Source organism: Diorhabda sublineata, chromosome 7 (assembly GCF_026230105.1).
Source record: "Diorhabda sublineata isolate icDioSubl1.1 chromosome 7, icDioSubl1.1, whole genome shotgun sequence".
In the NCBI taxonomy this organism is placed as follows: Eukaryota; Metazoa; Arthropoda; class Insecta; order Coleoptera; family Chrysomelidae; genus Diorhabda; species Diorhabda sublineata.
In genome coordinates this window covers 6470820-6494588 of record NC_079480.1, presented here as the reverse complement: position 1 = coordinate 6494588, position 23769 = coordinate 6470820, and the positions used below count along the sequence as shown (strand labels likewise).

Sequence of the window (23769 nt, the reverse complement as noted above, 5' to 3'; positions counted from 1 at the left end):
TTTCTGCACAAAGTTATAGAAGATTTCCAAGGCTCTGTGTGGTTTTCGCTTACAGATTGTAATCATCAATAGATGAAGAAAACTTTGATTTTATACTTTTTCTAAAACTCCAATAGTTTTTTTACACATTATCACAAAAAAAGGAACTGGCATGAAATTATGGCAGTATGGTGGCCACCAATTGATCCCTATTACTCTCTGTGCTATCATGTTTCAATCCAATACAATCAATGAATAATATAACCTTGTTGGAAAAGATGAATTTCTTTCGTTGTCAATGCATTTATCCATATTCATTTTTGTCTACTATTGTTTTATTCATTACACTAGTGTTGTTGTTCCAATGCCCAAGCTAATCTTATCTGCTTAGGCGCAGGTATCCACGGTACTATCCTAGTATCCTAAATTAACATTACGTATTCTTCCCTAGATTATTAAGATCGATACAGAAACACCTCTTGAATTGAAATTCTTCTTCCCAGAATTCTGCAGGTATTACGAGGATTTTTACGAGCCGTAAGTTCCAGGTAATTTGCATCAATGCCGGTTTTCACTTTTTAAGCATTCAATACTTTAAGATACATTTACAACATCAGAGAAGACTATTTCTTTTCCTCTTATCATTATTAAAATTAAACAAAATGTCACTCAATATATTTATCGAAAAAATATGAACAATTTTAAATTCAGACTGCTTATAACATATCCAAAAAATCAAACAAAACATTACCAAAAACCAACACCAAAATCAAACTAATTCATTCCTTCTCTAACGATAACAAATTTCAAACTGATGAATTTAATTTCGAGTACAGCTCAGGTACTACTATTCAAGATATTTCTTATTTTTTTTCTTTGGTATTAAATAGGTTTATGAGTGTCAGCTAACTTAAGAGACCGAAACCTAGACCAACCTCGCCCATCACTATTTTCCCAATATCGTCGCCAAACCTGATACAGAATCAAGAATGCTCAATATGGTTTTAGACAAGAAACTCCAGTCAGAGATTAATATCCACCCTAAAGCGACATAGGAAATAATTTAGTTATAGCAGTAGAATATTTTGTAAAACATTATCAACATAACTGTCATACTATTAATACAAGAGTCCTATGCACATGCCTTCCAACAGCCCAAATCACGCAGTATTCCACATCAAAAAGAGAAAGAGAAATGCTATATTGCTAGAAAATTGTTACAATTTGTAGACAAAAGCTTGTAAAAACTAAAAAACAAACATAAAAAAAACTAAATAAAGATACAAATAAAATAAAATTTCGATAATCAGAAGAAAACCACAATGAGTACCAAAATTATAAGTCATAGTAATAGGTAATAATTAGTATAAGAGTCCATAGCAAAAATTAGACCAATGTACAGCATGTCCGGAACTATATTATTATTAGACTAGAAGTCGTTTACAGAATAGAAGATACTTTCCAGTAAATATACCTTCAAATTATTGCGGAATGCGGGGAAAGATGATATCGATTTGATTTCGAGTAGCAAGTGATTGTGCATTTTTTGCATTGTAAAATATTGAGCCCTTAACTAATTCTGAACATGGAGTAGGTAGGTAAAGATCGTGCTCTGCGTTCCCAAGTGGATAGCCACGTCCTTTCCGAAATTGAGATGAAGATTAATAGGAAAGAAAGAGAAAGAATTTTTCATCTTTTAAAGAAGTCCCTGCAGTGAGCGCTGCTGTTTAGTCCGAGTAAAGCTCTCTTTGATAGTTTGAAGATTCGCTCAAATTGAGTCGCACCACACGTACCCCATACGGGCAAAATAGACTGTTAAGAAGATGGATAAGTTTAGTTCTTTGGAAACAGATGTCAGCGCAAAACAAGAGGAACTTAATTTTTTAGATAAGGAGGCAATATGTAACTTCCAAGTCAAGGAATTGTCCACAACAAGCACTAAGAATTTTACAGATTCATCGACGTCAATGGTGGTGTTATTTAATAAAACAAAGCTGTAATGTATTTTCATATGGTAAACGTTAATTAAATTGTTAAGGTGAGTTTAGGTGCAATCGAAGACATATTTGATGTAAGTCCATCAGTTTTAGATAAGTAATTATTGTTGATGCCATTAATTTTACTGCAAAGCTCTGCTAAAACTACGGGCATAAAGAAGAAACTTTGTAACTTAGCATTAGCATCATGGAGATATGGAAACGGATCATGAAAAGGAGTTATAGAATTTGATACATTTTTGGCTACATTTACAAAATAATTATTAAGGTTAGCATATGAATTTAGGAAATTCAAATTATGTTCCAATCAGTTGTTTGACAACGGTGCTTGAAGTTTTGAAAACTTTTTTCCGAAAAGATACGGCATAATTTGCTAGAATCATTTTGAGTATTAGATTTTTTCAAAAATTTCGTCAACACTGTTTCATTATTGGAGAAACCTGAATTAAAGACAATACAGTCGGTGGATTCTGGATCATACGATGACACGGCATAGTCTATAGTACTAGAACTGGTCTTAGTTATTCTGGTTGGTGCCATTATATGCAAAAAAGTACTGATTTCTAGGTTAAACAGATTTATCCTTTTTTTTCAAACCTGATCAACAATTTAACGCGTAGTAGCTTGGTGGTGAGCCTCTTTGACTAGTTAGTCTTCCTCTACTTTAGGCCTTACACACATAACCATCGTTGCAGTACAGTTAATCCGAAGGAAAATTTCGTGATACAATAAACCAACATTTCAATAGTTAATTTGAAATTTCTAGAACCATTGGTCATGTTAGTACTTAAGACCACGCTAGCACTAACATTTATATTTTAGCCGCGGTCTATAAAGACTATAATTGGTTATTGCAATGAATTTAACTGTGAGTGTTGGTGTAGTGGTCGTAATGCATGGTCCATTATATCTTCAACGGTTCAATCAATTCCATCGTTTAATACAAATAGACGAACTCACAAAAACTAATAATATCTGTATAATTCGGTTTCCGTAAATATATTTCTTCGAAAAAAATTCAAAAAAAATTGTTGGTTAGTAATATTCGCGTAAAATCCTAGTCAAAATACTGAGTATGTAACACCAAAGATTATACTGTTCCCCCGTAGACTTCTCAAACTTTAAAATTGATGTGCCTACGTATTCTCAAGGTAAGTTTTTAGTGTCACGAGATGGTATAGGGTAGATTACTACATTGTAGACAAACGAATCAATATTATGGTATTACTTCGAATTAAACGGGGGTGTTTCTTTAACGCGCTGTAAGTTCACACGACGCCCTTTCATTTGATTTAACCGCTGCGGCTTCGAATTTACTAGAGTTCGTATAGAATATTTTTTGATTTATTAATAAAGAAGATTATATAACTAGATTAATATATTCAATTAGAATATATCTGGATGATTGAAATGGAATTTACAGTGGGAAATAAATTAGTTTAAGTGTAAATGAAGATAATTTACTCGGACGATCCCTTTGAATAGTAGCGGCGTGCTGAAAATGGAAACATCTGATTAGTAGAAGTCGAAATATCTCCTTTTAAATATAGAGACCCCCGTATCTCTACAGGAAACCCATTAAGGGTGCGATTTGTGAATCTAGGTGTAGATTTTGATATACGAAGGGGGATTCATTTAGTATAAAATTTGCACGGTAGGCTCTTTGGATAAACAAATATTAAAAACCAAATGGGAATTGGTGTTATGGGACTTGAATTCTCGCAGTTTGCGCTACGGGGACACCACTATGCCCCCGCAATTGGTGAAAATCCTTGGAAATAGAAGGCACCTTTTTAGAATAGATGTAGCAGATTCATAGGAAAATCTAAGTGAGTCGTTTCATCTTAAATCGTCTTATTAGCAAAGCCGACATTGAAAATTTTGGTGAAACTCTTTTTTAAAGAACAAAATTTACACGAATTTGATTTTTACATGCGCTTGTTCTTGCCTAACAGTTGCACTAGAAGTGAAAAATTTCCCACTTTTACATATAATACTGGAAAGCGTGACAGAGGAAACATCACATGGAATGTTCAGAGAAGGAAAATCTGTTCCTAAATAATAACCAACCCTGGGAAATGCCTCATAACTCGAAAAAATTTAGCTTAGAAAAAAACTTTACCTCCATAATAAAGTGTGAAAGCAAATGGGATAAAAATACCATAAAAGAAATGAATAGAAATGCCATTAAATGTATACAGATGGATCAAAAACAGCAGACGGAACTGGAATAGGAGTTTACGGGTCCAGAACCAAACACTGTGAAAGCCTGGGCAGCGCAATAAGCATTTTTTAAGCAGAAATTTAAGCAATTGAAAACTGTGTTCAGTTTAATCTGTCGCAAATAGATCATCATCCTGTCCGACAGTCAAGCAGCCATTAGAACTCTAAGCTCCAATAACATAAAATCCAAACTTGTTTAGGATTGCCTAGAAAAATTAAACGAACTAGGCAGAAAATATAAAAGGAAATAAAATAGCTGATAAGCTCGCTAAAGCGGGGCAGACAAGCCCTTCATGGGACCTGAACCCTTCTGAGGTATCAGCTACAGAAGAATGGAAGCACTTAAAAGAAGGTACATAGGAGAAAAACCAAGGAGAGGAGTCGAATCGGGGGATTTAGCCGGTCATTCGATCGTTCCACGACTTCCAATCGACGTCGTTCAAGTCATTTCTAACTGTACGCGCAAAATACGGTGGAGCTCCGTAAGCACTAAGAAGTTAATCAAAAAATCTAGATAAACATCACCACAAGGGCCCATAGTTTTACTGTTAAAAATACCAGCTCAAACGTTCCTTTTTTTTTAGGATATTGAATGTGAGCCACACACATCTAGTGAGGATTTTCTCTGTTCCGATATTTTCAGTTCTGTTTGTTAACCGTTCCGTTTAAATGGAACATCGCTTCATCAGTAAAAACTATTTTGTTTATGAACTGCATTTCTGCGTTCGTTCTGTCCATCATCAATTCACAGAATTTTTGCCTTCTATCAGGATCATCTTCGTTTAATTCCTCGCTAAAATTGAATTAATTCCATACATATGAACCGCATTGTATATATCTCATTTGTTTTGGGTTAATTCCACCAATTTCTACTATCTACTTCAAAATGAAACTATCATAATCTTTTCCTATCATTTTTACAATTATCGCTTATTGTTAAGTTGTTATATTCATAAATTTAGCAAACTGCAATTTTGCAAAATGTTTAAACAAACAAACCTTAGTTATTTTGTGCCCTTCTTAAGGGACGACTCCTTGTAGGAAGATGCTTGAATGTACATGAAATCCCTATAGCAGATAATATTTAAGTTCGTGACTTAAAAAAAAAACAAAAAAGAACATCCATAAAAGAAAATTTATTGTCATATCGCTAGAATATCGATAACCGCCAATCACGAAATACCACCATAATGGACGACTTTAAAAATATTTTTTTGTTTTTAGTATCATTTCAACAGTCCAGTATACATGCCATCAGAAGTTTTTCTGCTAGTTTTCCCGCACGAAGAGCTTCAGTAACCGCTGCAATGATGTTGAATAACCATTTGAATAATTCCACGAAGGTACAAGAAAAGAGAAGTACCAATACTTCAACACCCGATGACGACGAAAGAGTGCCAAAACGACGTCTGGTTAGATGCAATACCGGAGATACAAAGACTAACAGGTTAGATTATTTTCACAGATACAATCATAGAGCTTTGGTTGTGCCAATGGTTGTGTGGTGTACGCCAACCAGATTTGCCACTTTGTCTGTCCAACTAACTCGGCTATTCTTTCAGCTTTGCGTTCACTTAACTGCCTAATAGTACAGCCATTCAAGCTTAAAAGGAGACACAGCATGTATAAAAGAATAAATACTCCAAAAAGATCAAAACTTAGACGTTTCGTGATTTTCCAGCATTATCTCTAGAAAAATGTATTCGGTTTTTTAATAATAACTCGGCTTTAAGCCTTTAAGCTTTTTTCATTCATCCATACATCATTGTGTAGGGAATTTCATAAGCTACAAAACCATGAGAGTTGCTACCCTTCCAGACCCGTTTCTTCAAAGAATTTTGATGTTAAAGGATAAAAAAAGACTCTCCGTTAACATTGAAATCAATACTTCAAACGCTTATATCTCGTTTTTTTAATTACAAAAAAATTTTTTCGTTGATCCAATAGTTTTTGAGATTTTTTTTTAATCGAAAAGAAAATTTTACAGTAAACAACTTTTTTCAAAATATACCATTCAAACTTTTGGAACGTATTGTTAGGGCTTAAACAAAGATAATTTTAAATGGGCTACGATTAATTTTAATTTTTCCACACATGGTGTCAAATTTCCCGATTTGTTTTAAAAAATTCGAGTTACTCAACTTATTTTCGTCATAACTCGCTTAATTTTCATGCTAGACGGTTTTCTAAAAGCTCATTTTAAAGGTCTGAAAAAGTACCTTAAAAATGTTTATACCAATTTTTTATGAAAAATTGATCGTTTTTCCGTTATTTGAGCTCAAACCTCAAACATAAATTTACGAAAAAGAAAAAATTGGCTTTCAGTGACTCTTAATTTGCTGAATATTATTTAAAAAATTTAACTAATTTCTTTGTTTTTTTATAAGCTTCAATTTTGATAAGAATAATTTTTTCCAGAAAATGCATAATTGTCGAGTTTTTCGTGAAAAAATGTTAAAATGTTGAAAAACGTTTTTTTTTTAAAATTTTCAATCGCGAATAACTCAGAAATTAGTGACTTAAATAAAAAACTTCACTCCACATTTTTTTCATAAAATTCAATTCTCTATCGATTCCCGGTGTTATTTTGAAATTTTAAATTTCCACCCCCGAGTAAGGGTGACATTCACCACTGGGGTAGAAGCATACATTGGCACTAAATCAGATTTGTTAGTTGCATCATTTTTAAGCTTCTGTCAATATTTCAAACTAATCCATGAAGGACTTTAAAATTGCAAGGTGATTTGCTTGGTTCACTTAACTGCCTAACTCTATTCATTTTTTGTTTAAGTAGTCTCGACTTTAACACAACTTAATTGACTTGTATAGCGTGGTCCTTGTATTAGTCTTCTAATATCACATCTATGAAGAAATTGCATCCAGTTTTAATTCGATAAGTTTTTAGTTTTTAATAGATAATTTTTTATGAAACTTTTTTACTTAAGAATTTTTATCAACTTCTTGCAACGTAAGTTGATTTGTGATTATTGTGGTCTTAATATTCATAAAAGGATTGAAGAATCATTTCTATTAAGCTTATCGCGTGACTAATAAGGAACAATATTTCATAACAATGAATCAACGATTTTCTTGGAATCAGATTCAATTTTGTAATTTCAGCTTCATCGGCTAGTTATCTATTATTGTGCACACTTTTCAGTATGGCACGTTTGAAATTAATATATGTTAATTAATGACTTTTTCGATGTTTCGAGGTAATAACGACTTTATAAAGAAACCTTGATTGTACTTTTTCAAAAGTTTCAGCATTACAATAGATAGAACTAGGGTAAAAAAAATCCTTTGTACTTTACTGAATTAAGGGTTTAAACTTGACGCCGTTACAAATGAAACCTTTAAATTTCTAATCAATGAAAGAGAAAGTCCAATTAACAATAATAACAAAAAACCAGACATTTAATGTTTAATAAAACTAGTTGTTCCCGTTAAAATTTTCACTGCGGAATCCATTTTGTTTTTCATTGAGAAAAAATCATAGTTTTCTCTGGACAACAAAATGGCAATAAATTTTTTCAAAATTATTGAATTTCTCTATTTGCTTAAAACAATTTTATAAACAAACTAAAACAGACATAGACAAATATCAATTGAAAAAAAAAGGTAATTATACACTTTCACGGTCACCTAGTTTTTTTGCTCTAGGAAATCGAAAAATGGATGGATTTTAATGATCTTGGTCTTGGCGGATTTATAAAAAAAATTAGTAGAAATAGCTGGAATGAAAATTTCTCATAGTTTTACTGTTTTAAATCGTAAAAGAAAAGGTTTTGCAAAATAATCCTTAACAAAAAATTATCTCATTATCAGATAAAGTTCTTATATTTTTTTTTGTATTCTACATAAATTAATAAACAATTTTCGTGAATAGTTTCGTACTATATTCTTCAATGTTAATAGTTTTTGGACCATTAAAAATCGAAAAATAGATAAATTTTATCATTTTGTTCTCAAAATGTTCCATTTTACGAGGAATTTATGAAAAACACGGGAGTAATGGCTGAATTTGCGGTTTTTAATAGTTTTAAACCTTAAATAGTAGAAAAACTTTTTTTTCAAAATATTCATTTTTTATGTAAATTGCGAAAAAAAATATACGAACTTGATTCCACGACGTCAGAAACAGTTACGAAGGATTATATGTAGAAAGTCATTTTTTTGCATTTAAAGTCATGAAACTGTAAAAAATATTTATTTTTTTTAATTTTCGTATTTTTTTTATAAATCCGCCGTAAAATGGAACGTTTTGAGACCAAGATCATTAAAATCCATCCATTTTTCGATTTTCTAGAGCCAAAAAACCAGGTGACCGTGAAAGTGTATAATTACCAAAAAAAATATCAACATTTTTTAGATATTTTATTTTGTAATAGATATAAAACATCATAATTAACAATATATATATTTACAGGGTGGTCCAACGAAAAGTTTACACCTAGCTTTTCTCCTCTTTTCGTAATTAAATTAAAATGAAAAATGCTTGGACACGTCAATTTTGCTTTTGAGGGGGACACAACCACGTGTTTGTTAGATGTTCCGGCAATATCATCTACACCTCTTTCTGCCATAGTTATTTGAAAATACTTTCAGTTCACTTTAGCGGAACACAATGATAAAAATTAAAACTTCACAATAACAATATTAATTATTGATATTTATAATAAAAACAGCAATATAAGTATGTCGACACTGACAAATTAGAAAGTTGCGCATCATAGGGTGCGCACCAAAAACGTAACGAGGTCATTCATCGATAGATTTTACTCCTCACATTTTTCTCATACCGGGCCCCTTATATATGCAAATCGATTCTTAAGGAGTAAACTCCAAAAAGAAAAGCTAGGTGCAAACTTTCCGTTGCACAACCCTGTATATATCAAAAGGACTCCACGAAGTTGAAAATTATGGTAACAAAATTTGGTACCTAACAATTGAATAACTTTTTGAGTTTTCCCCATAGCATCATCTTTGTAAGCAGTTTTCAACACTAAAACAATTTCAGCAGCGTTTTTACCAAGTAGAAAACAAAATTTCACAGCGGCACGTTTTTCACTTTGCCATCATAAAAAAACGAAGCAACAGTGAAACAGCACTAGCAAAAACGGTCACTAATGACGAACAGAACGTGGCAGGTCAGCGACCCACGCGGCACTGAACTGACGACGAGTTGCACTAGGCAGGCTCTAGTGCCAGAAATCAGTACTACAAAAGCTCCACCCATGGCAACGCTTCTCCGGTTACTTTTGGGTACCCCCTCGTATATATTTATTTACTTGTATACGCATATACGTATAAGTAGTTAACTGGAATAAACTATTTTCTCACTTAATAATAAATATTAAACTTTTCTTGTGACAGGGGGTCTCGGGTTGGGGGCCTGTGGTATTTCCCCGACTTTCCACCCTGTAGTTACACCACTGGTGATAATAAAACAAAATGAATATTACAAAAAGTATATAAGAATTATATGGAATGGGGTCGAAGCGACATTAACCTCATTAGTGTCTAATCCTCCATTAACAAATTGATTTATCTCGTTTCTTTTTTTGTTTTATTTCAATCTATTTTAGATATGGATGAACGTAGTGTATATTAAAAAAGGAAAAAACATGCTCATTGTTATAAAGAATTAAAATTTATAGCTACAATATTTTTATCAACGATTTGTATTCAGAAATTTCTTTTATCTAATCAAATAATCATCGGTACCAATCACGAGTGATGTTTTAAAAGAGATAAAATAATTTTCTTTGTGTGTTGAATGTAGATTGGACATGTCAACATTATACTTACAAAATTTATCAATATACCGCGAAATCATCGAAGATATTCGATTATATAATTAGAACAGAAAGTTTTGTCGATTTTTATGTAGGTGATGAGCTTTATTCGAGGGTCTAATTCCGAATCAGTTCACGGATCGATCGCATGCGCAATTTCCCAATTATTATTCACGGGAGGGGACAATTCATCGACCCGCGAACGATAATTGTGAAAGTGCGCATGCGATCGATCCTTGAACTGATTCGGAATCAGACCCGCGAACAAATTTATGGTTTATTCATAAATTCCACGCAACAACAAATTGGGTAAATTCCATAAAGCATGATTAAGGTGGGCTCAAGAACAAATTTATATTCATTCATATGCCATACCACTATAACATTATTGTTTTTATACTTTAGATCAGTGGCGGTTTGTCAATGACTGCTGCCGTATATATATATATATATATATATATATATATATCTATATGTTTATAGGTTCTTGGCGCAGGCCTTTTAGGCCCATAGCATGGAAGTGATTCCCTTCCACTCTTTCCTATTTTTTGCTTTCGTTTTCCAGTCCTGAATTTCTCTCTCTCTCTCTTAAGTCCTTCATCACCTCATTCTATGTCCATCATTTTTTTGTTGCTCTAAAATCTGGCATTCTCTGTATGTGACCCACCAACTTATTTTTCTTTTTCTCCAATATATCTAATTTCCCTTTCTCTGCTTTGATAAGAATCCACGTTACGCCTCCGCTGCTCACTGGTGGTTTTATTATTGTTTTGTATACAAGTAGCTTTGCTAGGGATTTTTTGGTTGCTTCCCCTCGTCATCCTCGCTACCATATTTTCCCCTCGTCACCGTTGTCCTTGATAACCACCCCATGATATACATAATTTTGAACTTGTTCTAAGGTCATTGCCTTCTCTTAGATCAGTTGTATTGACAAACTTCTAATTGCTCTTTTCTTTTGTGGTGTTCTTCGTTGACTCGTAGATTTACTGTCTCTGTCATTTCTATAAAAGCTCAACAGGTTTCCTTAAGCTCGTTTTCCGATGTTGAAAGGATTACTCCATCGTCTGCGTATGCCAATAGTTCCGTTGTTCTTGTTTTTAGTGTGCCTGTTCTGTTCAAACCGACTTCACGTACTATCTAATTCTAATACTATATTGAACAGCGTAGTGGATAAAGGATCTCCCTGATTTAGTCCTGTGTTAGTCTGGAAACATTTTGATATTTTTTGATTTGCCTTTATCTTCATTTTTGTATGTTCGAGTGTCATTTTCGAAAGACTTATAATATTTTTTGGAATACTAATATCCTTCATAACGCTGTACAAATGGTTTCTGTTCACAGTGTCGTAAGTTTTTTGAAAATCTATGAAGACTGAGTGAATTGGCACATCGTATTCATACCCAATACTTTGAGATTGCCTCTGAGCAAAAATGTAGCTCCTCCCATTGTCCGCCTTGGTTTTCTGCGTTGAATGTTTCTTTGAAATGCTCTTTTTTATCTTTGGATCATTTTTTTGAAAACATGGTCAGTGTACAGTTAAAACGAAAATCAATTTTTTTTATAAACAGTTGCAAAAGTTACGTTTACTGCGACGTGAAAAGACACAAAACAACAATGCTAAAAAAAAGGCGAAGACGCTTCGTGATTAATTAACGGAGCTGCACTGCACCTGAATTTGTTGTGACAGCTGAGACTAGACGGCCACTAATTGTTTCGAACAATACTGAGCACTTCCGAATGATCCCGAACTACCCCGAAAGCTTCCGAATAGCTCTCAGCGTTTTTATTTGCTTTGAAGACACACTTTTGAAGAAAACCAAAATTTTTCCGGAGCGATACCATACTATCGGGTATTCCGGACTGTTGCATGCCGGACTAATGGACTTCTACTGTATTGTAAATTTTGGTCGTCGTTTATGCTGCTCACTTCCATATTGTAAGTCCTCTAATATGACTTCGACCTTAGTCGGTAGTTTTCACAATTCCTTTTGTTTTCCTTTTTATATGTAGGTAGTTTAGTTATTATTATGAAATAGTTTTTTCATTCATGCATTTCATCATTTGACCATTTTTATTGGTCTCTTCTAGGCGATTTTTCAAGCTTTAATTATTTAAATACTTCTTCAATTTTTGCATTCGTGGGCTTCTCGATGTTTTCTCTCCATTACTTTATCCTCATAACTAATTTCAGCTATTATGAAATTTGGAAAATTCTCCATTTTCGAATTTTATTTGTATAGTAACTGATTTAGCAGGAATGTACAACTTTACTCACCGTATAAAAATGACACTGTTGCCATTTAACTAAATAAAGGTTAACGTACAACTTTTGTATAAAATATTTGTTGTACCTCTATTAAAGGACTACCTTTATTGAGAATTTTGAAGATAAATCGATCTAACAAAAAATAATATCCATTTAACTAACATTCACGTTGTCCCTTGACCTAAAGTGTCGAAATATTGATAAAACTAACATTTCAACTAGTAAAATCACTGAATGTTTCCATTTTCGTAATAAAGACTAAATTTATTGGTGGCTGAAAATTCATATTTACTTACTGTTAATTAACCTTTTGAACATGGTTAAAGTTATAATTTGTTGATCGTTTCATTCCTAACATCTGCTTCTAATTGAGTTACATGGGAAAGAACACCGGTCATTGATGGAAAATCATGTGTTTTAAATCCAATAAAGTGTTTCACACAATTTATTTGGTCAGAAAAAGGAAGAAACTTTTCAATCCTATCATTATTTTCGTCAGTTGAATTGGAAAACTCAAACACTTCGAATTCACACAAAATGAAAATTGAATTAACACCAACAAAAATCAAAAAAACAGAATGGAGACTGTTTGTGGTGACTTGTGTACATAATTATCAACATTTAAAAATTGGTCTGCAGGGGTATCTTTTCGACAGACTTTACAAAAAATCAAGAAACCGAACGGTAAAATCAGCCGAGGTTCGCGCTTGCTTAATGACAATGCTCCAGTTTACATGGCTGCGCTTTCCAAGGCTACTATACACGACTGCGGCTTCACAGAGATTGAACACCCACCATATAGCACTGATCTGACCTGGAGGAAATGAAAAATTTGTAGATATTGTACAATCTCACTACGTTAAGGAATTTTGAGGCAAAAGCCGAACTAATCGATTAAGGAAGAAATTCACTTGATATGACTGCTTTCTACTATTCCAAGACTCTTCCAGTTCGAGTTTCTCTTTATCAGAATTCGTTAACAAAAATACGTGTCAAAAATTTTTAATGATAAGTAACTGTACACCTAATTATAGGGATTGAGCTCAAGTTTAAACTATGGATTAAGCTCTAGTCTCAACCAACAAAATTTCTCTATTTCACAGGTCTCGGTTGACCCCAAGCACTCAAATGATAGGACGGTCTACTTATATTAACCACACACAATCCAATTTTGTTCGTCAAAAATTACACCAAGCGTGTAGCCATCCTATGAAAGCTTTTATCTTGGTGAGATTCTGCTGCTGAAATCTATTTATCGAAGAAAAATAGTAAACCAAAACAGATTCATGCATAGTGTACGTGATCAGGGTTGAAAACGCCACAGCCGAGCATGTATCAGGACCGCACTTAACAAATAATTTGCGGATTCATACAACAGATTAATAATATAAATTATTAATAATTATGCACAATTATTATCACAAAAATATTCAATGTAAACATGAAGTGATCATATTTTCATTTTTCAATATATAACATCTTATAGTTAACACCAAGAATGCTTGCCTTGTGGATTGTATGGAAGAGTCCACCCAATCCTAATTGTTAGTATGTGCAATATCCCATTTAGATTGAAAAACTCTGCACTCACTAGAATTTTTAGGTTCATATTAAATAGAAATTTGAACTACCATAAGACCGCCGGTAACGTTTAAACCAAAGTTTGTCGAAGAGCACCATCTATATAAGGGTACACTACAACACGTGACGATTTTTAATCCATTGAGATAAGGATGCGCCAACTCGGGACGGGGATATTAGAGGTAAACGAAAAGGTAGTCCGAGTACGTAATACAACTCGTGACGGATTCATAAGTGTATTACCTCGAATTTAGTATCTAATCCAATTTGTGAAGTTATAAAAGTCAAAATCCTGCATTTTAACATTAGGAAAAGAATTTTTAAAATTTGTGAAAGCCGTAAGTTGTAAAATTCCATATAACATAAGAATACACACTTGCAATTGGTTAAAACTCTACCCTCAATATTGCCACCATCCTTGATCAAATAAAAATAATAAATTTATTGTTTCGTTCTCCATTCTTCAAACAGATAACGCAGTGTTGGTGTTTGTGACAAGTTAAAAATGGCATACAATTACTTGTAAATAATGATTTTAAATTTAAAAAACAGAGATTACAAAAAAATTCTTTTGTGCTGCACAGTAGAAGGATGTGAAGCAAAGTGCCATGACGATAGAGGTTAGGTTCATTTCATAATTAAAATCCCGAGTTGCTTAATCTTCCGTCACGAGTTGTCTAATATTCATGACAACCACGATCACGAGTTAACACATTGAAGATAAAATTAATACAATATCTGTTGTTTAAAATATAGTTTGAGGTTTAAACTTATAATTCTAAATGGATTATTAGTTGGTATGAATATATAATTATGGAGATGTCTTAGTGTGAAGCTGTCAATACATTTATATGAATACATATTTTTCTGTAACAGTAACTTTTTATTTGCCCCTTTCGGCTTATCGACAGTTGTCCAAACATTGATATGATTGGAAGTGGGGCGTGGAAAAACTATAAATCATCGGGTTTCTCAACATTTTCGTGATGGGAAAGGTTATATAGAGACATCGCCACATTGCTCTCGTATATCTCATTGTATGACCCTTTTAAAAAATGAGTAATTCGGTTAACAAAATATCGAACATCAGGAAACACTTTTCTGAATCAAAGTAGTTGCTGCACTATATAGTTTTTTTTTCAATTTACATTATTTAATTTCCATCGAAGAAGTAACCGCGTTTACAATGTTTGCATCGTTGTAAGTATATGCATTTAATAAATTATTTTGCCAAAACTGTATCAGGCACTCAATTTTCTCGCCAATCATTAAACTCATATCATTCTCCTTCTCCACTCATTTCATAATTAAATTCTCGAGCTGCATAATCTTCCGTCACGAGTTGTCTAATCTTCATGACAACCGCGATCATGAGTTAACATATTATAACAAAATTTTATGGCTATAAAACGTGGTTCCTGCTTAAATTTTGAGATATGGCAACACTGATGTGAATATGTCAAATCTGATATTGCCATCATAAAGTTTGACATTTTTTATGGTGAACGTACTCATAACGTGTTATCAGACGAGTGCTATTTGAGTTGTTTGCAAATACAGGGTTGCTAATTAGTATTGGAGAAATACCCGTAGTTAGTCCTTTCCAAGTGCATGACAATTATAAAATTTCTACTTTATAGCTTTACTGAAATTTTAGAAAAAAAATAAAAACTCAATTTTAGTCACAACCTTTTACGGGTGATATCTCGGAAAGGTAAATTTTGTTAAAGGAAAGACCCATCTTAATTTCATACGAGAAATTTCCTCATGAATTTTGTTGCATGAAGCTAGAAACACCCCGAATAAACATTGAAATAACTTATTCCAATATGTTTTGGTTTGTTTCAGTTTTGAACAAGAGGAGAAACTGGATGAACATGAAACAAGTGGAGACCAAAGCAATGTTACATCAAATTTTGGAGTGGAAATAAAAGCTAAGGAATTCACTGAGAATCTAATCAAGGATACCAATAAACAATCTACTATGGTAATAAACACAGCGGAAATTTGTTAAATGTTTTATTAGAAATATGTTTTGTAGATAACGTCATCAGTTCTCAGTCAAAAATTTTTGTCCACCCATGATACATTCATTAAATTTGAAACTAACACACTTCAACATATTTCTCGTAGAAACGGTGTATTACAAATAAAAAATATTAGTGTCCATTATTTATTTATATGAGCACTTATTTATATTTTGTGGTGAATGCGAAAATTATTTCTTCGACGCTTATGATTGTAGTTTAGTCCCAGTTAGCCCTGTAAGACGAAAGAATGTGCTGTGATTTATACTTTTGTAAAGTTCGTATACTAATTGTTGAAACTTTTGCATTAATCGCAAGTCGTGATATGCATCCATCAGGAGCTTTGGCGATAGAAAACAACGACTGAAGATAAACGTTTTGTATTGATCAGTAATCGACGACTCACGGTCCCAGAGATACCAGCTCAGATTACCAAATCTAGGTATTTGCATTTGATTACTTCTGCATTGAAATGAAGATTGAGAGAAGCAGCTCTTTTTTGAAGGGTGAGAACGTCAAAAGCGGTTACAGTGGACTAAAAAACATAAAGATTGGACGCATGAAGAGAGAGCTTATCCAGTACTGAGTCAAAGTTGGCGGTTTTTGGATCTAAGAGTTTTTGTGCCCAGGACAAATGAAAAAAGGATGTAAGATCCATGTGTAATCCCGACTGTAAAACACAGCGTAGGCTCGGAGATGATTTAGGGACTTTCTGGAGGTAGACGTGGTGAAAATAGAATTGATTTTGGAAAAAGAAAGCTTTAAAAAAATATTGAAGAAAAATGTAGTAGGTTCTGGCCAGCATCTGATAGAAAATTTATCTATAACATGACAACGATACGAAGCATCTCTGTAAAGTGTGCAAATAGTATTCGAAAGAATTGGAAAGAAGGATGTACCGAAAATAATGATTGGGCTTCACAGTCGTCCGACCTCAACTCGATCGGGTTGTTGTGGGACAAATTAGAGAGGGAAGTAAGTAGTGTCCTACTTCCATTACACTTGCGATTTGGACATTTCCCATGTGAATACAAATCAGCAGTTAAGAGGGCATTGAAGAAAACTATTTTAGGAAAGACACTGTAAGTTGCCCCGGAAGAACTTTTTGACAAATCGTATAGTATATATGTGGAATGCATTAGAAGAAGAGACAGTGACTGCTGCAAATACAAACGTTTTCAAATTAGACTTGATGCTGAACACTCAGCTACTAACAATCAAATTGTGCACTACTCTTAGTAGACTGAAAAGTGTGTTATTTATTTAGTGAACTGTTGTGATAATTCTGTGTTCGTTACTTTGAAAATGCCTTTGAACAGTAAAGTGAAAAACAAGGTTCTAGAGTGGACAAAGCAGAGAAATTGTCAATAAGATTTATGCAGGCAGAAGTAACGGTAGATGGAATAAAGATTCCTCTTGCGAAGGTGAGAAGTAATGGTAGAAATAATTCGAAATGTACTAATAATTATTTTTCATCATCGAAGGTTCAAGAACGAATAGCAGAGGCTACAGGTGTATGCGTAAGAACCGTAAGGAAATTTAAATCAGAATTGAAAAAAACAGAAGAAGGTGAACAGGAAACGTTTTCAACTTCAAATAAAAAGAAATTGAAACATTCAAACCTTACAATGGATGATGCTAATTTGGCTATTTTACGTAGGGGCATAATTAATTTCCATATCACAGAAAAAAGATTCCCTACGCTCAGGGTAATTCATAGAAATATCATTCGCGATATAGGCTATCAAGGTTGCAAAGAGTCTTTGAGAAAAAACATTCATAAACTTGGATTTCGATGGAGGAAGGTGAAAACGAACAGAAAAATATTAATTGGCTGGTTTATTTTTTTGTATAGATGTTCTGTACAATTTTTTTGATATTTTATATGTTTTGGTAAATCAATCTTTTTGTCCTCTGTAGATTAAACTGATATAAAATAAATGTTGCAAAAGACGTATCTATTGGTGTTTTAATTCGTAATAATAATAAAATTTGAAAAACAGGCAACACATTTAAAATATTTGAAAAATAATGAGAGATGCGATAATTTTTGTGGGGTGTATATTTCGATATAATGCTGATATAAATGGAATCAGAAATCGCTTACTTTAACCACTGACCAAATACACTTCAATGCTAGGCAGGTGACCTTATCAAAATCCACGAAAATTTGCCGTGGATCAAAAGTTTTCGACGATATACATAGGTCTCTATTTCTTTGAAAGCATTTTCGATTTCTTGTTTGGGTGTTGAGTATCTTGTAAGGGATTTATTGAATTTAGGAAGGTCATTAGTCCATGGTGGGGTAGTGGGCTGGTTTATGAGAGGTCTGTGCCGTCGAGAAGCTGTGTATAAATGGGATAGGCTTTATAGGTGGAATGGTTGATGCCTGGAATAAATTTTTAGTCGTGGTTACGAAGAGAGGGAAGACAGGGCTGAAGGTGTTAGATGATACAGAGGCAGCATAAGAAAGATGTAATTGCTGTTGTCTGATTTAAAGTGGAGGCTCATTAGCTTCATAGTTAACGCTTTCTATAGGGCTAGATCGAAAAGCACTTAGACAAAGACGTTAAGCTGTATTCATGGAATAGAAATTTGTCGTTCCACATACACCCCTTATTGGTAGCAAATAATGCAACAGAGAAAAAAAAGAATGAATTATACACACCATGTTTAGTTTTTTCTGAAAAGTAATTTCGACATCTATAAATTATTTTACATCGGCTACATGGAGAATAGTAAAACTGTCAAAACTGAGTTATTGCTCAGCATGGTACAGCTCTGCCACTAAGATAAAAACACCCGCTCATACATCCACACTCGCTACGGCCAAATTGGTCGATAAGGATACGAACAGCTGCTCCAACAACGGATGCATGTTTCAAAATTTTATTGTTGTAATTTTATTGTATATTAAAAAGCATAAACGAAACTAATATCAACGTTTAAGAATAACACCGGTCAGATGAAGTCCTTCCCGATTAATGCATTCTTGCAGGCGATTTCTAAAATTATCCATGACGTCATTAAGCATGGGCTGAGAAATTCTGTACCTGAAGTTTTGTTTGTTCTCAAATCCCGAAAGATGAAAATGTGCCTCGTCGCACATCCAAAGGTTGTGAATAAACTTCTTATTTTCTCAAACCAAAATCGTTTTCGTTAGATTTGTAAGGATGATGGTGCAAATCTAACCTCAAGATCCTTCGAAAATACCACGAGTGACACTCTACAGACGCTCTGACTTTCACGTGCTTCTTCCTACAGCAACTCTCGCACTATCAGCATTCTAAGAAGTTCGAGCGGATCTCATACAACCACATCATTGTTGTTTCACCGACATTTTCAAAATTTATGGTGAGCTGCTACATAGTAAAACGCTTTCACAGCAAATAATAGGTGTTGTTTTGACCGTCGTTCTACGGCAACTAAAATGCTTTGAGGTGAAGAACATAACAGTAAGGTTGACAACTCGCCCCGCACACTTTCTACGTATCCACAGCAATTTCAACAATGCAGGTTTGGCTGCCGAATCCTATATATCGAATTTAAAGACTATATTGAAAGAAAGATCAACACTTTCCTCGAATTTTCGATTTCCTTTGTAAGCTAAGTACTTATTGGAGTATTCGTAAGTAAATACAGTTTTCCAACAAAACTTTAACCCTTTCGCCTCACACCCCAAGAAAAAGTTTCTTCAAACTACACATTAAATTTTATTAAGATGTGGACAAAAATGTATCCTCCATCAACCCCTAGTTTTTGGCTGAGTAACACATCAATTAGAAGGTAATTCATTATGAACTTTAGGGTTATTTTTTATTTAAATAATTTATTTCTTAAATATCAATCAAATACTCAAAATATCCTCCGATGACCTCCATGCAATACCAAAATCAACCTGCTAATTATTATTACGCACGAATAGATCGTAATCCGAATTCGACGTGTTCCATTTTACATTTTGAAAAAACTCTTGTTTTCTGAATTTCTGGGGACTTAATTGTTTCAGGATGAACAAGGTGATAAACTTGAATCGGAAGCTGATGAAGAGAATAAAGATAATGACGCCAAAAAGGAAGCTAATTCGAATCCGGCTTTGAAATCACACAAAGAAAAACAATGTTGGTCGATGTACTGCAAGATGTCCGAAAAAGGCGTTAATATTTCTTTCGATACTATATTAAGAGGAATGTTGACTCCGACAGAATACAGAATCAGTAAAAAACATTTATTAGCCAATTCTGCTACTGGAACATCTGAAGATCCTAAATAATATTTTTTTATAAATAAATAACGAATTGCTTTGTATTGCTATTTAGTGATTAATCACTGTTAACACATTATTAAATGTTTTCCCCGTACTTGTCTTTTTAGTTTTAGTGCAGTAGAATTAGAAAGCCAAGATGGAAGATTGCCTCCTTATATTTTCCTGCTTCTATGGATTGCTATATGTATGTATTTAACGGGTGACAATTGGGAAGCTGCCTCAAGTAATCTCTTATAATTTTGAGAGGTGTGCAGGGAAAAAATAATAAAAACATACAATGAGTCACTGGAGTAGTCATTTTTACATAAAACTAGCTGACTCGGCAGACTTCGTACTGCCACAATTATGATGTTACTTACTTACAAAACAGAGTTTTCTTGAAACACCGGCTATTTATAAAGTTTCGATTTGATATTGACAGATACATACAGTTATGACTGGCCTTGCGATTTATTTATGGTTATCGCAAAGGCCAGACGTACCGGAAATTGTAAACGTTTAAAATCGAATGGTGAATCCGTTTGAATCATCGGTATAAGCGGATCAAGGCATCCTCTACATTGTATTTTCCCTTTATGATTGTTGCATCAATGACATATTTCATTACTTTTTTCACATCCAGTCTTGTTCCATTGCACAGTCTAAGTTGATTAATGTTACTGATCCTACTTTTAACTGCAAATTGTGAGGTGGTAATCCACGCAATTCCAGCGAATTTAAAAACTCCGTGGGATAGTTGACTACATCATCCCGGTTGCTCGTTCACCCAGCCAATTATGATTATTGAACTGTTACGCTATATCTGGGAAAACACGCTGAATAAACTCCTCTTTTGAGCCTGGGTGGGTAATGTAATGAATACGGTCAAGGTGTCCACTGCGACTTTATTATTTCCAATGTCTAACAACTTCACAAACACATTCGCAGTTTCATCTTGTTCCAAAAATACTCGCTTGTTAGCAGTAAAGTGTCACTATCAGAAAAGATCCACGGACTCATCATCACCACTATTTACAAATAAAAAAATATCCAATCGTGAACATAAATGCATTTCTATTGGCTGAAGCTGTCAGAAGGCATGTGTATTCAATTTCTTCGAAATATTCCTGCTAGAGAGTCTGTGATGAGCAGTGGCGTGGCTTGGTGAGATTTATTTAATTTATAAAAGTCTTTAAATAAATGAGAATAAAGCGATCTTTAGACCATGAGCGAACGAAGACAATGAAATTGCACAGTGTAGTGAGAATAAAGACAATCAAATGATGACTCTAGTTAAGAGGATACTGACCACAATTTTTTTTCTTTATTTCTTTTCTTTTTCCTTTATGGTTTTTGTTATGAAATTTCGTTTTCCATCAAAAAAACAAATGATGTACAAAAAGTGCTCAGTTCACGGCTGGTACCCTGTTTAAACCAAATGCCCTTACAGGCAGGTATATCTTACTCGTCTATTCACGTTTTATAATTTAATATTCAGTTGTAACAAGTTAGAGAGGTATAATAATTATTTTTTTCTTAAGTTCCACGTAATAAGTAATAAAATTGTCTGCAAGGGTTTTTATGTAAGTTTTTATAATCTGCAATTGATATTGGAAGAACTATACCAATAGGTGGATTGAAAGAATCGAATGGCCGGCTAGATCCCCCGATTTGACTCCTCTCGATTACTTCTTATGGAGTTATTTACATAGATAATGGAAGAAATTAACAAAATAACCCCTGAGGTCCTACAAAATGTTGTAGGAGAATTCCAAAATCGCCTCGGTTATTGTCAAGAAGTGAATGGTGGTCTTTTTGAACATTTAATTTAATTGTAAAATACATTGAAAATACATTCTAACTATTATGCAACATTATTATCTTCATTATACAGAAAGTTTTGTGATAGAGACATTATGAAAATTTCACATCTTAAAAGTTAATTTTCTCAGTTATGATTGCACCAAATTCAAAAAACTTCATATTTCTGAACAAAGGACTAAAATCCCTTTTCAACAAGGTGCCACACGATCTCCACATAGTACATACCTAATAACGCTAAAACTGATATTATTCCATACATATGGACCTGTATACTAATAATACCTGAATATTTGAAAATAGTCAATGGATAATGGGCTTCTCTTTTATTCAGCTCAGTATGGAAAATCTATAAAGCAAATCATCCCATATTTAGGTCTATCTTAGATTTCATACTCAAACTTAAGATTGACAATTTAAAATGAACTATGACTTGGAAAATATAGTATTTGAGACAAAATGTATGTAGTGGTAGACTAACCGGAATTGCTAATTTCCAACATCCACATTGTGAAAAATAATATTTCATTTCTTTCTGTTTCTTGATTGTTCATTTAATTATTGAAATTTATACTCAAAATTATTTTCTGAACAAGAAGAAATATTCCATTCTACAATACTTGATACCAAATAGCTGATAAAAATTTGTGCATCAAAATTGGTATACAAATCGAAATTAGAACTGATAAATCCTAACAAAACAATATTGATATTCTAATCATGATATTCTATTTGAAAGAAAATGTTTCATCTAGTGCAGTCCTTTGCTTAGATAAGATCACTAAACAACTTTACATAAACTTTTTGATTTGTATTGGTTAAATTTCTATTCATCTATATAATATGTGTACGGTTTATTATTTTAATGTATCAATAAAAGCATTTGCACTGAATTACTGTAACATTTCTTCTTATTAACTTAAGTACAATAAAAAATGTTGGAATCTCTGGTAAAGTCGTTATTTCTTAATATATGGTCTAAACGAAGTAATTTTTTTTGTAAAATAACTTCAGAAACTACTATTGGTTTAGCTGAATACAAAGAATTATAATTATTGTAAATTATATTCACAAATGAGTATCCCTCAAAACTTTGGGTATAACATTAGGATATATCAAAAAACATAATAGCAAAAATAATACAGTTATGAGTAATATGAACCATATGTGTGTATTCATTAACATAATTATATTCCAAAAAAAATTATCCGATTTAATTATATGCCCGATAATTTACATGTTTTACTTACGTGTTCTTTTTCAATTCAAACCTTTTTTAGAACATAGAAAATTAAGACGAAGATTATCAATTAATCAATATAAATATCATCTCAATTTTATATAGTACAAATCATTTGTTATGTGAATATACTTACACTTGGAAAATAAAATTGAAATAATCACCCACAAACAAAAATTTATGAAGCATTGATAAAGTGCTCCTCATAGATGAACCACATCTTTTGCTCAAAAATTTTGCTCCTACAGCTTGTAAATAGTTAACATATGCAATTTTTTGACTTGCGCAAATATAATTGACGAATAAACAGAGCGGTAAAAAAAATTGAATATAGAATACATAATTTTTTGTGCGTATAAATGCTGGTGATTAGCTTATTCGCACTGTCCCGTTATCATAGTGATAATATTGAAACTCAATTTATTTAAAATTATCCAACAGCTTCCACAGTTACATATAATGAATACCTTAAGTTAATTATATTGTTAGTGTGCATATAGTTCTATGGTTTCCTTTGTCATGTATTTTCAATAAATTATTCAATTCGATACGGATTCAAGATTTATTATTAAAAACCAAAACTTTTTA

At 33.0% G+C, this 23769-nt stretch overlaps 2 protein-coding genes across 2 annotated transcripts in view; one reads left to right on the top strand and one right to left on the bottom strand.

Moving 5' to 3' along the window:
• LOC130446863 (uncharacterized) overlaps positions 1-20169 on the top strand; it is a 39664-nt gene extending 19495 nt beyond the window's left edge. The window contains exons 3-6 of the mRNA XM_056783370.1: positions 3635-3738; positions 5354-5646; positions 15696-15834; positions 19884-20169. Of these exons, the coding sequence (XP_056639348.1) occupies positions 3635-3738; positions 5354-5646; positions 15696-15834; positions 19884-20147 (800 nt within the window). The 3' untranslated portion in view covers positions 20148-20169. The remainder of the gene's footprint in view (positions 1-3634; positions 3739-5353; positions 5647-15695; positions 15835-19883) is intronic.
• The window catches only part of LOC130446864 (cyclic GMP-AMP synthase-like receptor), a 63512-nt gene extending 40074 nt beyond the window's left edge, over positions 1-23438 (bottom strand). Inside the window, exon 1 of the mRNA XM_056783371.1 lies at positions 23318-23438. The gene's annotated coding sequence lies outside the window, so the exon portion shown is untranslated. The remainder of the gene's footprint in view (positions 1-23317) is intronic.
• Between the last annotated feature and the right edge of the window lie 331 nt (positions 23439-23769).